This window comes from Microchirus variegatus (assembly GCF_963457635.1).
Source record: "Microchirus variegatus genome assembly, chromosome: 22".
In the NCBI taxonomy this organism is placed as follows: domain Eukaryota; kingdom Metazoa; phylum Chordata; class Actinopteri; order Pleuronectiformes; family Soleidae; genus Microchirus; species Microchirus variegatus.
In genome coordinates this window covers 18,550,481-18,563,112 of record NC_139823.1, presented here as the reverse complement: position 1 = coordinate 18,563,112, position 12,632 = coordinate 18,550,481, and the positions used below count along the sequence as shown (strand labels likewise).

At 39.4% G+C, this 12,632-nt stretch overlaps 2 protein-coding genes across 2 annotated transcripts; both read right to left on the bottom strand.

Annotated features, from left to right (window-relative positions):
- Positions 1 to 29: 29 nt before the first annotated feature.
- prkag3a (protein kinase, AMP-activated, gamma 3a non-catalytic subunit) lies at positions 30 to 4,073 on the bottom strand (the record flags this gene model as incomplete). Its single annotated transcript, XM_083908731.1, has 10 exons — positions 30 to 152; positions 226 to 372; positions 476 to 513; positions 1,246 to 1,411; positions 1,490 to 1,616; positions 1,706 to 1,760; positions 1,839 to 1,884; positions 1,966 to 2,024; positions 3,154 to 3,235; positions 3,993 to 4,073. 10 exons carry the CDS (start codon positions 4,071 to 4,073, stop codon positions 30 to 32), a joined length of 924 nt encoding a protein of 307 aa, XP_083764857.1.
- Positions 4,074 to 5,212: 1,139 nt separating this feature from the next.
- On the bottom strand, positions 5,213 to 12,147 carry cnppd1 (cyclin Pas1/PHO80 domain containing 1). The gene is made up of 8 exons (XM_083908879.1): positions 12,010 to 12,147; positions 11,181 to 11,283; positions 10,871 to 10,952; positions 10,644 to 10,764; positions 10,387 to 10,515; positions 9,733 to 9,794; positions 9,516 to 9,633; positions 5,213 to 8,585 (listed from the first exon to the last, which is right to left on the bottom strand). Exons 1-8 carry the CDS (start codon positions 12,088 to 12,090, stop codon positions 7,938 to 7,940), a joined length of 1,344 nt encoding a protein of 447 aa, XP_083765005.1. The 5' UTR covers positions 12,091 to 12,147; the 3' UTR covers positions 5,213 to 7,937.
- Between the last annotated feature and the right edge of the window lie 485 nt (positions 12,148 to 12,632).

Here is a 12,632-nt window from a genome sequence, read left to right as displayed (position 1 = left end):
GTCTCCCCCCCCCCGCCGCCGCCCCGGTGTTAGGACCAAAGAGTGATCAGGTCAATACCTGCAGGAGTGAGGACCATGGCCTGCAGCAGGTCCGACAGCGAGATGATGCCCTTCACCTCGTCACTCCTGTCCACCAGAACCAGCCGATGGACCTGGAATAAAACAACGGGGAAATGACGAAGTAACGCTGTATATTTGTTTTTTATTTTTGGTTTGAATATAAACCTCAGCTCTGACGATGCGATCCATGACGATTTCCAGGCTCTCGTGAGCGTAGCACTTGATCACGCCCTCGACGAAGCACATGCGCCTGCTGACGGCCTCCTGCACCGTCATGTCCAGGTTGTTGTAAGTCTTCTGAGCGGCCAGATTCTGCACGCAAACAAACAAACAAACAAGCAAACAGGTCAGAAGAACAGTTTCTGAGCAGCTGATGGCTAAAAAACAAAAAACAAGATTTCTCTATCATACTCACAATGACATCAAACTTTGAGTAGAGCGCCACCACTTTACCTGAGAAAACACACTGTTAGATGGTGTAATAGTCATCCATGCAGATGAAAAGAAAGAAATATATATAAAAATATAAATACACCTATAAAATTTGTTTGTTGCCATTAAAAGTCAATAATGATTTTCATTCCAAATAAAACTTCTTATCATCGAATAGTCTCTCAAAATTAAAAAAAAATCTCAAAATAATTTTTTTTCCCTGAAAAATAAAATTTATTTTTCTAAAAATTCTTTCAGAATTTTTTTTTTCTGAAATTTTTTTTTTCTCAAAATTTTATTTTTTTTCTCAAAATTAAAGAAAAATTTTTAAAAAATTCTCAAAATGTAAATTTTTTTTTTTAAAATCTCAAAATTAAAAAAAAAATGTCTAAAAATAAAAAAATAAAAAAATCTAAAAATTAAAAAAAATATTTAAAAAAAATTCTCAAAATTTTTTATTCTCAAAAAAAAATTTTCTACAATTTTTTTTTTTCTCAAAATGTAAATTTCTTTGGCTCAAAAGTATTATTTTTTTCTCAAAATTTAAATTTTTTTCTCAAAATTTTTCTTTCTTTCTCAAAATTTCTTATATTCATTGTATTCATATTCAAGTGCCTTTCCTTCAAAGATAAGGACATTTCTAAGTGAGCCCAAACTTTTGACCAGTAGTGTATATATATATATACATACATATATGGATCTTATATAAGTGTATTTATGACGTAAAATGAATCTAATAATACATTTATTTACCTTGTCCGTTGACCACCGGCAGAGCCGACACTCGTCTGTCCACGAATATGGAGAGCGCCTCGTACAGCGACGCCGTTTCCTGAACTGTGGCGATGTTCCTGAACGTCCCGATCCCGAGCTCCTTGATCGGCCTCCGGATAAACGCGGGCTTGGGAATTTTTCTCCTCTGGAAAACAAACAAACAAACAGAAATAAGGAGAAAAAAAACGATGGGATTATAACAAAAATATAACGAGTTACTCACAAATATATGAAGGAACTTGAGGATTCTCTTGTGCGTGAGGATGTGCAGGACGTTCCCAGACTCGGGATCGATGACGGGAAGTCTGTGGATCTTATATTTGAGTAAGGAATAAATGGCGTCGAAGAGGCTGAGAGGGAATAAAAAACAGAGATTATTATTATTAAGAGCAGATTATTGTGAGGCAGTTGTGTGTGTGTGTGTGTCACAGACTCTGACCTGGCCTCTGGAGAAATACTGATGAGGAAGAAATCGGAATACTGAAGGTAGACGTCTGCACAGAGGGAGGAGGAGATGACGGATTACTAACGGGAGAATGTCATTCTGCTGATTCACTCTGATAAAGAATCACCTCTCCAGGTCTGGATCCTGTGGTTCTCCAGCTCGTACATCTGCACCTTTGAGAGGAGGAAACGAGGAAGCGGATGAAAAACATACGCTACGACTTTGTCGGAGTTCGATCGTGAACTCGCGCTCACCATCGGAGACTTGTAATAACAGTGGAGGATGTTGATGAAATCTGTAATCGTCAGCATTCCTGTGACAGGAGACAAGAAAAGAGAGAAGTTTAGTTGTTTTTTTAAGTGGTTGTACGAGGTATTGACACAGTGTTAGCATCGAAAACCAGCCCGAGACATGGATGCTAATGCTAACGCTAACGATGCTCTTACAGGGTATTTTCCTCACAACAATCAAAACATAACTCTGTGTACGACCGATTTACTGCGACACAAATACGACAGAAGTGCCGTCAACATTAAAATTAGCAGTGTTTACGTGGTGGCAGTGACATCGCAACTTCCGAGTTCCGACTACAAATGGAACGCCGGCACACGTCTGTGACATCGTTAGCTATTTTTTCTCGCTGTTGCGACGAGAAATTGAAGTTTGTAAACATTCTTAAGACATCGTAGACTTAAACTGACGTAGATTTTATGAGCTAAGTGTTTAGTCAATTGGCTAAAATGTGTTTTTACTCGTGTCTCTGTCACTGGCAGCCATTTTGTTTTCACAGAGAGTGAGTTATACGTGTCTCAGGCCGCAAAGTAGGTGATTTATATTAGCTAACATGCTAATATGGCATTTAAAAATAATGCCGAATGATAGTATAAGTTATTGGACATGGATGCTAACAGTAGCAACTTCAGTTTCCTGTTGTTAAAGTCGGTCTAACAGTGAAATAAAGACGTGAACATGTTCTTAAGACATCGTAGACTTAAAATGACGTAGATTTTATGAGCTAAGTGTTTAGTCAATTGGCTAAAATCTGTTTTTACTTGTGTCTCCAGCGCTGACAGCCATTTTGTTTTGAGTGAGTTATAAGTGTCTCAGGCAGCAAAGAAGGTGATATATATGAGCTAAAATGAATGATAGTATACGTTATTGGATATGGATGCTAACATTAGCAGCTAGCAACAGAGGTGACACAGCGGCTCCTGTGTCCGCACAAGTTAAAATCACTGAATTTCTCTATGGGGATTGGTGCAGGAGAGTGAGTGGTTTACAAAAACAGCACAAACGGTCAGAAAAAGGGCAGTTTTTTGGCGAGATGAGGCTAATTTCATACGGTGAACGTTTCGTCAAGTGGTTAAAGTTTGTTTTTCCTTGTGTTCTGACATAAGCAACGATGATGATGATGATGATGTCGTCATAATATTTCATCTCACCCACAAATCTCTGCAGCTTGTTGTCCCACAGCGGTGCAGCCCTCAGGCCGTTTGCCACCAGAGCAAAAAAGGCCTTTTTCACCTTTAGATAAAACCCAGAGCATCAGAGTGAGGCCTCACAGCTGCTGCACACACACACACACACACACACACACACACACACACACACACAAATTCTTGTACTTGTTGCATACTGAGGACTGGGTTGCTGACAAACTGAGGACCAGCATTTCCACTTTATAAATCAACACAATTACAGATATCTACTTCATGAATGACATCTACAAAGAACTACTGGTTGCAGTACCATGACATGTCTGCAGGTGGAGCCCCAGAGCAAAAAGGGCTGGAAAACTTTTTCAATTTTATTTAATTTTTTAATTTTTTTTGGTCCAAAATTGGACAAAAACATCATACATATACTATGTCGTCCAAATTAAAAAAAAAAATTTGACCCAAAATTTTTGGTCCAAAATTGGACAAAAACGTCATACTATAGTATGTCATCCGAAAGTTGAAAAAATATTTAAAAAAAAAAATTGGGTCCAAAATTTGACAAAAACTTCAAACTAAACTGTCGTCCAAAATTTGAAAAAAAAATTTGACCCAAAATTTTTGGTCCAAAATTTGACAAAAACGTCAAACTATACTATGTTGTCCAAAATTTTAATTTTTTTTTTTGACAAATTGAGTATAGCATGTTAAAGCAACCTAAGGAAGTGATTTCAATGAAAAAAAAGTGAGGTTAAAAACTCTCACTGGTCCTCAGTATGCTGCAAGTACAAGACCACACACACACATACGCACACACACTGTGTTTATGTTATGGTCTCACTCACCAGTAGCGTGGTGTCAAATATAACCAGTTTACAGCTGGTTGGAATGGCGTCGTAGCAGCGGTGGCTCTTCATGAAGTTCATGTAGACTGCGGCGTCGGCCTCTTGTCAGGGATCAACAGCAGAAATCATATAACGTGAGGACAGATTACACACTGTGTGGACACACACACACACACACACAGCGTGTATGTAATCCTACCTTGTTTCTGTATTTGCGTCGTCTTCTCTGGGATTGACACCTGCAAACGTTGCCCTCGTGACATTGTCACTTCAACACTTTTCACAGTCGTCTCATTTACAACAAATCAAATCGTGAGTTTTGAAAACGTCACCTGTGAAGGAGGATCCATGAGTCTGTTGTGTCCATGAAAAAGAACAGTTTTCAGCTGTCGACGGCGTTCACTTCTTTACCCTTTACTACTCCTGGTCTATATTAGGAGCTCTGTCTGTGTGGTGGAGGCATGAGGAGGAGGAGGAGGAGGAGGAGGAGGAGGAGGAGGAGGAGGAGGAGGAGGAGGAGGAGGAGCTGGCAACACTTTGAGGGGGAGGGACACTGTGGATTAATCACACTCAGGATCACATTTTCTGGCTGAACTTTAGGACGTTATGGAAGACATTTATTGTCTTAAAGGTCCAGTGTGTCATTCCACACAGAATGTTCTTCTTTGTTTTGTTGCCTTCAAAATGTCAAAGACATGCTGCGCCGGGTTTGTCCACTGGGGCTGCCGTAGAAACAAAAGAAAATAATTCCTGGGTAATCTGTGAATTTTCTCCAAATTGAATAAATTCTTCAGTTTCTTCCTGGTAATCTGAAAAGTCCCGAGTCGCGAGTAGGAACTTTTTTTGGGCTGGAAACACGCAGAGGTTTTTGGGTAATTCTGGGTCAATGAGAAAAGTTCCTGAAAAGTAAACAACATTTGATCGTCACGCCGTAAAGCGTAGTATTTTCAAATTTAAAACTAAAACTCAACTAAAAAGCCTCAGTACATCTCTCAAAAACGTCCATTTAAAAAAAACAACATTCATTTGCACCAATTTATTGTTTGAACGCACAATAAATAGCATTAATTAGAGCAAATAATGACTTAAAACTCTGGCTATAAAAACAAATAATTATGAAATTAGTCAGAAACTATTTTGCTAATTTCAGCTTCTTAAAAAATAACATTTCCTTTGATTAATCCTGAAATAATCGACAGTCACAACAAAAGTCACAAAGTAATGCATTCTTTATTTTTTTCCTACATTCTTTTTGTACAATATTTGCATTTGTTTTTGTTTTTACAGCATTTACAAAATTTAAAAAGGACTATTGTCGTGTTTTTTTTGCCCCTCACGTATCAAATTCAAACGCTATGATCATTTTTTTTTGTCCTGGGGACCATGTCTTTACTTTTGTAAAGATGTTACTCTGACGCATGTGTGTGTGTGTGTGTGATATAATGGAGTGAAAAGTAACTGATGTGCAACAACATTTTCTTTTAAATCAGTGTTTCCCCAACCCTGGTCCTCAGGGAACACTGCCCTGCCATGTTTTAGATGTTGCCCTGCTCCAAAAACGTCTGATTCAAATAAATTGTCAGCTGATCATCAAGCTCAATTTTTTACTTTCAATACATTTTTAAAAAAAAATTTAATGTTTCAACTTTTGTCAATTTTTTTCAAAATATGTTAATTTCAACTTTTGTCAATTTTTTTCCCCAAAAAATGTAATGTTTCTACGGAGCCCCCGAAGTGACATGAAAAAAAAAAATTTCAAAGAGTTTCAAAGTTTCCCCCCAAAAAAAGGAATTATTTATTTTTTTCTAATTTTTTCAAAGTTGAGATCTCGAGTTTTTTTTTTTTTAAATTAGACATTAAAAAAAAATTTTTTTTCATTTTTTTTTCTCGTCTCAACATTTGTTTTGAAAAATAAAAAATAAACTTTTTTTTTTTTTTCAAAGATTTAATATTTCAACTTTTGTAAAAAAAAAATCCTCTAAATCCTCTAAATCAGGTGTTTTTTTGAGCAGGGCAACATCTAAAACATGGCACGGCCCAGTCCCTGAGGACCAGGGTTTGGGAGACACTGTTTTAAACGATTCTAATCCCTTCAAACCTACAAACCCCCCAAAAAAGCCTGAAACTCATCTTGTAAAACGTCTAATCTCTTCAGTTTGGCTAAACATGACCCTGTAACTCTTCATATGACCATGAAAACAAAGAAAGAGGATTTAACTGAGGTAAAAAATAAATGACGCAAACTGTCTCTTTTCTCTGCCGCTCGTCTCCTGAATATAAATAAGTGAGCGACGACGACGGCGACAGGAGTCGGTAAAAATGTCAGTGCTTGCAGCGTTAAGTGCGATCGACGTCTGATGTAAAGTAAACCTTTAAAAACAACTTAAGCCAAACTGTCAACAACGCGAAAGCCGACTCTTTCTTTTGTCCCTTTTAGCGCCTCGTGACGTCACTTCCTGTCTCGCCATCGATTCAAAAACAAAACAAAGCCTCCACCGTCCGCCACCGTCAAACTTCAAACTACGACAAACGCTAAACTGCTTTAACTACGAAGATATGGCTGTTTCAATATGGCAAAAAGAATAAGATTACGAGCGAGTGAACGATGGGAACGATTCTCCTCCAGTGCTGTGTTGTGTCTATAATGTACCTGATCACCTCCGTGTCCTCACACCTGTGTGTTTACATCTGGAAAAGTTTAACTAACATGACTTTTTTTAAAAAAGGGGACAGTTCTAAAAGTCCAGCCTGAGACACATTTTACTTTGCTCTATCATCGGGATATGTTTCGCTGCTTTATTTTGGTAATTAAAAGCAATTTCTACCTGGAAAATTTAAGTTTACAAACCGCACCAAACCCCATAGAGAAAATCAGCGATTTTAAAAGATTTTAACATCACGGCACACAGGAGTTGTTGATCCACTGCTGCCTCTGCTGTCAAGCTCAAATGCGTCGTTTTGTGAATTCTGGGTTTGAATCGCGTTGTTCGGATTAACCTCGGTGACACAAAGTGACCACACGAGGCAGCGGCAGACCAGCAGCCTCCTGTGAGATAAAATCACAGATTTTTTCAATGGGGTTTGGTGTGAAGTTTACAAACTTCTGTTTTTTTTGTTGAAAAAGTCTGTCTTACAGGACGATAAGACAGTGGAGAGAATATAATAAGACATTTTTCTTCTGGTAAGTTAAGTTTATAAACCGCTCACTCTCCCACACCAAAGTCCATAGAGAAAATCAGTGATTTAACATCACAGCAAACAGGAGTTCACAGGAGTTGTTGATCCACTACTGCCTCTATTATTAAGTCAAATGTGTTATTTTGTGAATTCTGGGTTTGAAACGCGTTGTTCGGATTAACCTCAGTGACACAAAGTGACCACACGAGGCAGCGGTAGATCAGCAGCCTCCTGTGTCCCTGTGAGCTAAAATCACTGATTTTTCCAATGGGGTTTGGTGTGAAGTTTACAAACTTCTGTTTTTTTTGTTGAAAAAGTCTGTCTAACAGGACGATAAGACAGTGGAGAGAATATAATAAGACATTTTTCTTCTGGTAAGTTAAGTTTATAAACCGCTCACTCTCCCGCACCAAAGTCAATAGAGAAAATCAGTGATTTTACATCACAGCAAACAGGAGTTCAAAGGAGTTGTCGATCCACTGCTGCCTCTATTATTAACTCAAATGTGTTATTTTGTGAATTCTGGGTTTGAAACGCGTTGTTCGGATTAACCTCAGTGACACAAAGTGACCACACGAGGCAGCGGCAGACCAGCAGCCTCCTGTGTCCCTGTGAGCTAAAATCACTGATTTTCTCTATGGGGTTTGGTGTGTGTAACTAAACCCTGTCCTGTATGTGTCTCAGGCTAGTCCTGCCCCCTTTAACGCTGTTGCCGAGTCATGAAAACAGTGGCTGGTTTGATTTCCAGAGTCCGACTGACGTCGGCGTTTAGCCAGGCATCAGCAGAGCCTGGCTCTTCTCCACAGGCAGCACAGAGGCCGGGTGACAGGACCCCAGCCGCACTGCGGGGAACACACCCAGACCAGAGGTCACGCTCGGCCCCGCCGCGCCGAGAAGGTTCGACGGTCCCAGCCAGGGAGCCGGGCGCCGGCGTCCAGCGTGGCAACCGCCGCCCGCGAGCGCCGAGCTGTTTCTGAGGCCGCACTGAAGCGGCGGCAGCGTCGCCAGACACCCGGGACAGAAGAAGGACACGGCGGACCAGGCGCGAGGCGCCTCCACGTCGTCGGACTCCGCTTCAGGGTGGATGTGACCCATGGACGCCAGGAGGGAGCCCCAGAGACACAAGACGGACGTCTGAGACAGAGGCGACGCAGGGCCGGGTTTGAGGGACGCGTCCAGACTCTCGTTGGCGAGGACGCAGCACGGAGGAGCAGCAGCAGGAGGAGCAGCAGCAGGAGGAGCAGGAGGAGCGTCTGGGTTCAGAGCAGAGGTCTGGACGAAGGCCGGCGTGTTCTCAGCGTGAGGTTGAAGCGAGGAGTGAGCGCTCCTGGAGAGGCTGAGCTGCTGCAGCACGGCGCTGCTGCCGATAAGACCGGCCACGCCCGTCAGGTAGACCAGGCCCAGCATACAGGACACCTGCAGGTACAGGGAGGTCAAAGGTCAGGTGGTCAACCTCATAAACATAAAAACATAAAAACGTATGCTGTAAGGAGCCACAAGAGGGAGCTGTTTCTTCCCAGACATTCCAGGAAATCGCGATTTCTTATAGTTATTTTGAGATTAAATGTCATTAAAGTGTTTTTGAAACATTACAAAAATGTGTTACATTTTTTGGTCTAAACATTTGGTAAACATTTTTTTTTTGAAAATTAAATGTTTTGAAACAAAAAATTTCGAAACAAAAAAAAGATTTGGTCATGAAAGTAACCAGTTTTTTTTTTTTTTTAATCATAACATCAACATGTCAAAGTGTTTTTTAAATTATGTTTTGTGTAATTAATGAAATTAGAAAATTTGGGTTAAAAAATTAAGTTTTGCTTTTTTAATCTCGATTTACAAGTTTTTGTAACATTACGACATTTTTTGCAATGTTCTTTTTGCCGTTGGTAACAATTTTGTAACTTTACAAAATTTGGCAAAAAAATATTTTTTTAACATTGGTAACCCGTATTTGTAGCAAAACGTCAACGTGTCAAACTCTTTTGCTAACGTCCATGATGTTTTACAACAATGTTAAAATTACAAAATTGGGTAATTTTTGAATTACAAAACTACTACATCAACTTTTTCGGAAATGTAGAATTTTGTATAAAAATAAAATAAAATTGCCCTATTTTTGGGGGCCAAAATTGTATAGAAAATTGGTATTGCAAAACAATGCTTTTCAACATTGGTAACCTGTTATTGTACCATTACTATTTTTTTGTAATGTTTTTTTTGTAATGTCACAGTCAAATGACTGTAAAGGATTACATACAGAGACCCCTCTCTGTGTTTCATTTACAGATCTAGATATAAAAGTTTATTTTCCTCAGTATCACGATGATGCTAATCCCGCCCTCTGACCTTGGTAAAGTGCAGGTAGATGGAAGTGAGAGCTTGACTCCACGCCGACTGTTCCAGCAGAACGCACAGGTCAGTGTACGTGAACCAGCCGCGCTTCATCCCCTGACGCTCGGCGATGCTGAGGAGACACGAGGTTCACGTCAGAGACGTACGTCACAATGATATTATGTGACATATTAATTATTCATCAATACTTCTGTGTGTTTTGACGACCCACCTGGTTTCTAGATGACTTAGTGTGTCAAAGAAGTCTCGTGGCTCTGTGAAAAGTCTCCACTCCTGGAACACAAAACAAACCCTCCTCAGATTATTATTATTATAAGAAAGTGACAAGTTTGACTTTTTCACAAAATCAAAATAAAATGAGAATATTAAAAGAAGAAAACTCAGAACTCTGACTTTAATCCCTGTAAATAAAGTAGAGCTGCAAATAAAGATTATTTCCGTAATCGATGAATTGTCCAAAAAATGAAATTAACCTGTTCTCAAATGTCTTTGTTTTTGTCCACAAACCAAAATGATTCAGTTTTAATGATTTCTTTGTTTATGTGGAGCAAAGAAACAAAGAAAATGTTCACATTTAAGAAGCGAAAACTGTCGAAAAATCTTGTTTAAATCATGAAAAAAGCTTCAAATCGATTATCAAAATAGTTGGTGATTCATTTAATAATCGATTTGTAGTTTCAGCTGGAGAATGAAGTCAAAATTCCAAGATTGAAGTCAGATTATTTTATGACTTTTTTCTCTCTGAATTTAATTCCAGAATACTGACGTTAACAAGTCAGAATTTCTGTGATTTCAATCAGAATTCTAGAATTGAGCTTTAAAATCCTCTTACAAACACACACACAGTGATTTAAGATCCACTAACAATGGCGTTTAAGAAGTTCATCTCCAGATTGTTGACAGTTTGGACATCCATCTTTCCCGCCGTTCCCCACTCATCGTTGAACACTTCCTCCTCTTCGCCTTCGTCATACAAGTACTTGCTGGCAACCATCTGGTTCAGAGCGAGCGAGAGAGAGAGAGAGAGCGGAGATTCACGTCACGGAACTTCTACGTTACTCTGTGCTACGTCGTAACGATTATTCTGCTGTGTTTACTTTAAGAGGAGTTTTTAAAACAAACCATGGAGATGAGGAAAAGGTCAGAGGAGGAGATCTTCTGAAGGTATTCTGGGTTTCTGTGTCGGAGCCTTTCGATGTAAACTAGAGCCAACATCATGGCACATGGAGAGATGCAGGCCTCCCTGAACAACAACAAACAAACAAACACAATCCGTTTGTTTTAACCGAGAAAAAAGCTGCACTTCATTTAATTTATGCAAATATGAGAAACATTTAACATTTACAAACCTGGCGACGTGTGAAGCATATTTCTTGTGGAGCTTTCTGATTGGGCTTGGGGCAGATTTCTGGAAGATTTCGACGGCAATATCTGCAGCAGATGGGTTCAAAATGTATTTATATACAGAGATGTTTACATATTGGCCCTGGGTACAATGGTAGTATCACAAGTCGCAGTAGAGCAGAGGAAATGAGAGAAATTATGGTACAGAGATCTTTGTGTTTACATTTACTTCCTCTACAGATAGATCACAGCAGAAAAGGTCAGTGTTTTTGGTAAAAATAGAGACAATAATCTATATAAATATGATAAACTCACCTGTAACGGGGCAAGAGAGGGCATCTAAAGAGACGTCTTTGTCCAGGCCATAATAAAGCCGCTTTCTCACTCTTTCGGTCAACTTCTGGTGTCCAGGAAGCAACTGCACACACAATAATAACAATTATATGATAAAAAATAGGCTATAATATTAACATTTATTTGTGATTTTATACTTTTAAACACTTTAAAAGTCATAACAGATAAAACAGACAGGTCGTTATAGCCTCATTAGCTTTAAAACGTTCGATACAGTGCTATATCGTGATATTTGGCGTGCCAATATTATATCGCTTATTTTAGCAAAACAATATTTATGTAACTGACGTTAGAAATTAGCATTTAAAAATACAATTTCAGTCCACTAGATGGTGCCAAGTGGCTATATGCGACATCGCAAACACTTCACCATTTTAGCAATATCGTGGTATCGTCAGTGAAATACCGTATCGTGGCGTCTCCGCGGTGTTTCCCAGCCCTAACGTCAAGTTAGCTTATGTGACGTTAAACCTATCATCTATTATGACGCAGTTTACGAACGAAACTATCTCTCTTCGAACTTACATACTGTACAATAGTGTATCGGCTAAGCTAACGCTAGGCCCATGACAGTTCGCGTCACGTACAGTTGAGTTTAAGTATTTATTTTAAACGTATTTGACATGTTTATGACACATAAACGTGAGCCGTAGAATCATATCAACACCGCACAAACACGGGAAAAGTGACCCGTCATGTGCTAGGCTAGGTGGTAAACACCAAGTTAGCTAAGCGCCTAGCTAGCGTGTTTTTGTTTTGATTTATTGTTTTCGACAAAAAAAATACGCACCGTAAACTCCTGGAAGTCCGAAAACTGGAACGTCTTCTCGTTGAATAGGGCGTCGAAATCCATATTTGATAGATTAAACATGGGTCAGCCGAGTGTTGAAGAAAGAAAAAGCGACAGAACTCCGGCCCGACCCACCGCCCCGCCTGGAACAGCTAAGCTAAGCTAAGGTAGCGGCTAACACACGCCCTGTCCGGGGACGGCTCGGGGTTGCCAGGTCTACGCTGACAAAAACCACTCAAGACAACACCCGTTTTTAAAAGTGCAGAAGTGTTAATATCACGACAAATGGTCACGTAAAGTCTATAAAAAAAATTAAAATGATGCCCTAAAAAATACAATAATAGAACTTTACTGATGGAGGCAGCAGTGGATCAATAACTACCGTGTTGTGATGTTAAAATCACCGTTTCTTGAGTGAGCGTTTTAAAAACATGAGTTTCCTGTTGGAAAATTCTGTATAACTGTGAGATAAACATGTGAAAATATTCTTTGGATATCATCGACTTAAGCTGTAGTGGATTTTATTATTTGTTGCTATAATCTGCTTTTCTTTGACTGTTTTTCCCTCTATTATTCCCACTGAATTTTACCTAATGAGCTAATTCTGGCAACCCAGATGACGG

Excerpts from the sequence above, each read along its gene's own strand:
- cnppd1 (XM_083908879.1), bottom strand. The coding sequence starts at position 12,090 with ATGTTTAATCTATCAAATATGGATTTCGACGCCCTATTCAACGAGAAG. Across the intron at positions 10,516-10,643 it reads ACCTTTTCCTCATCTCCATG|ATGGTTGCCAGCAAGTACTT; the intron begins GTTTGTTTTAAA and ends GCTCTGAACCAG. Across the intron at positions 9,634-9,732 it reads CTAAGTCATCTAGAAACCAG|CATCGCCGAGCGTCAGGGGA; the intron begins GTGGGTCGTCAA and ends GTGTCTCCTCAG.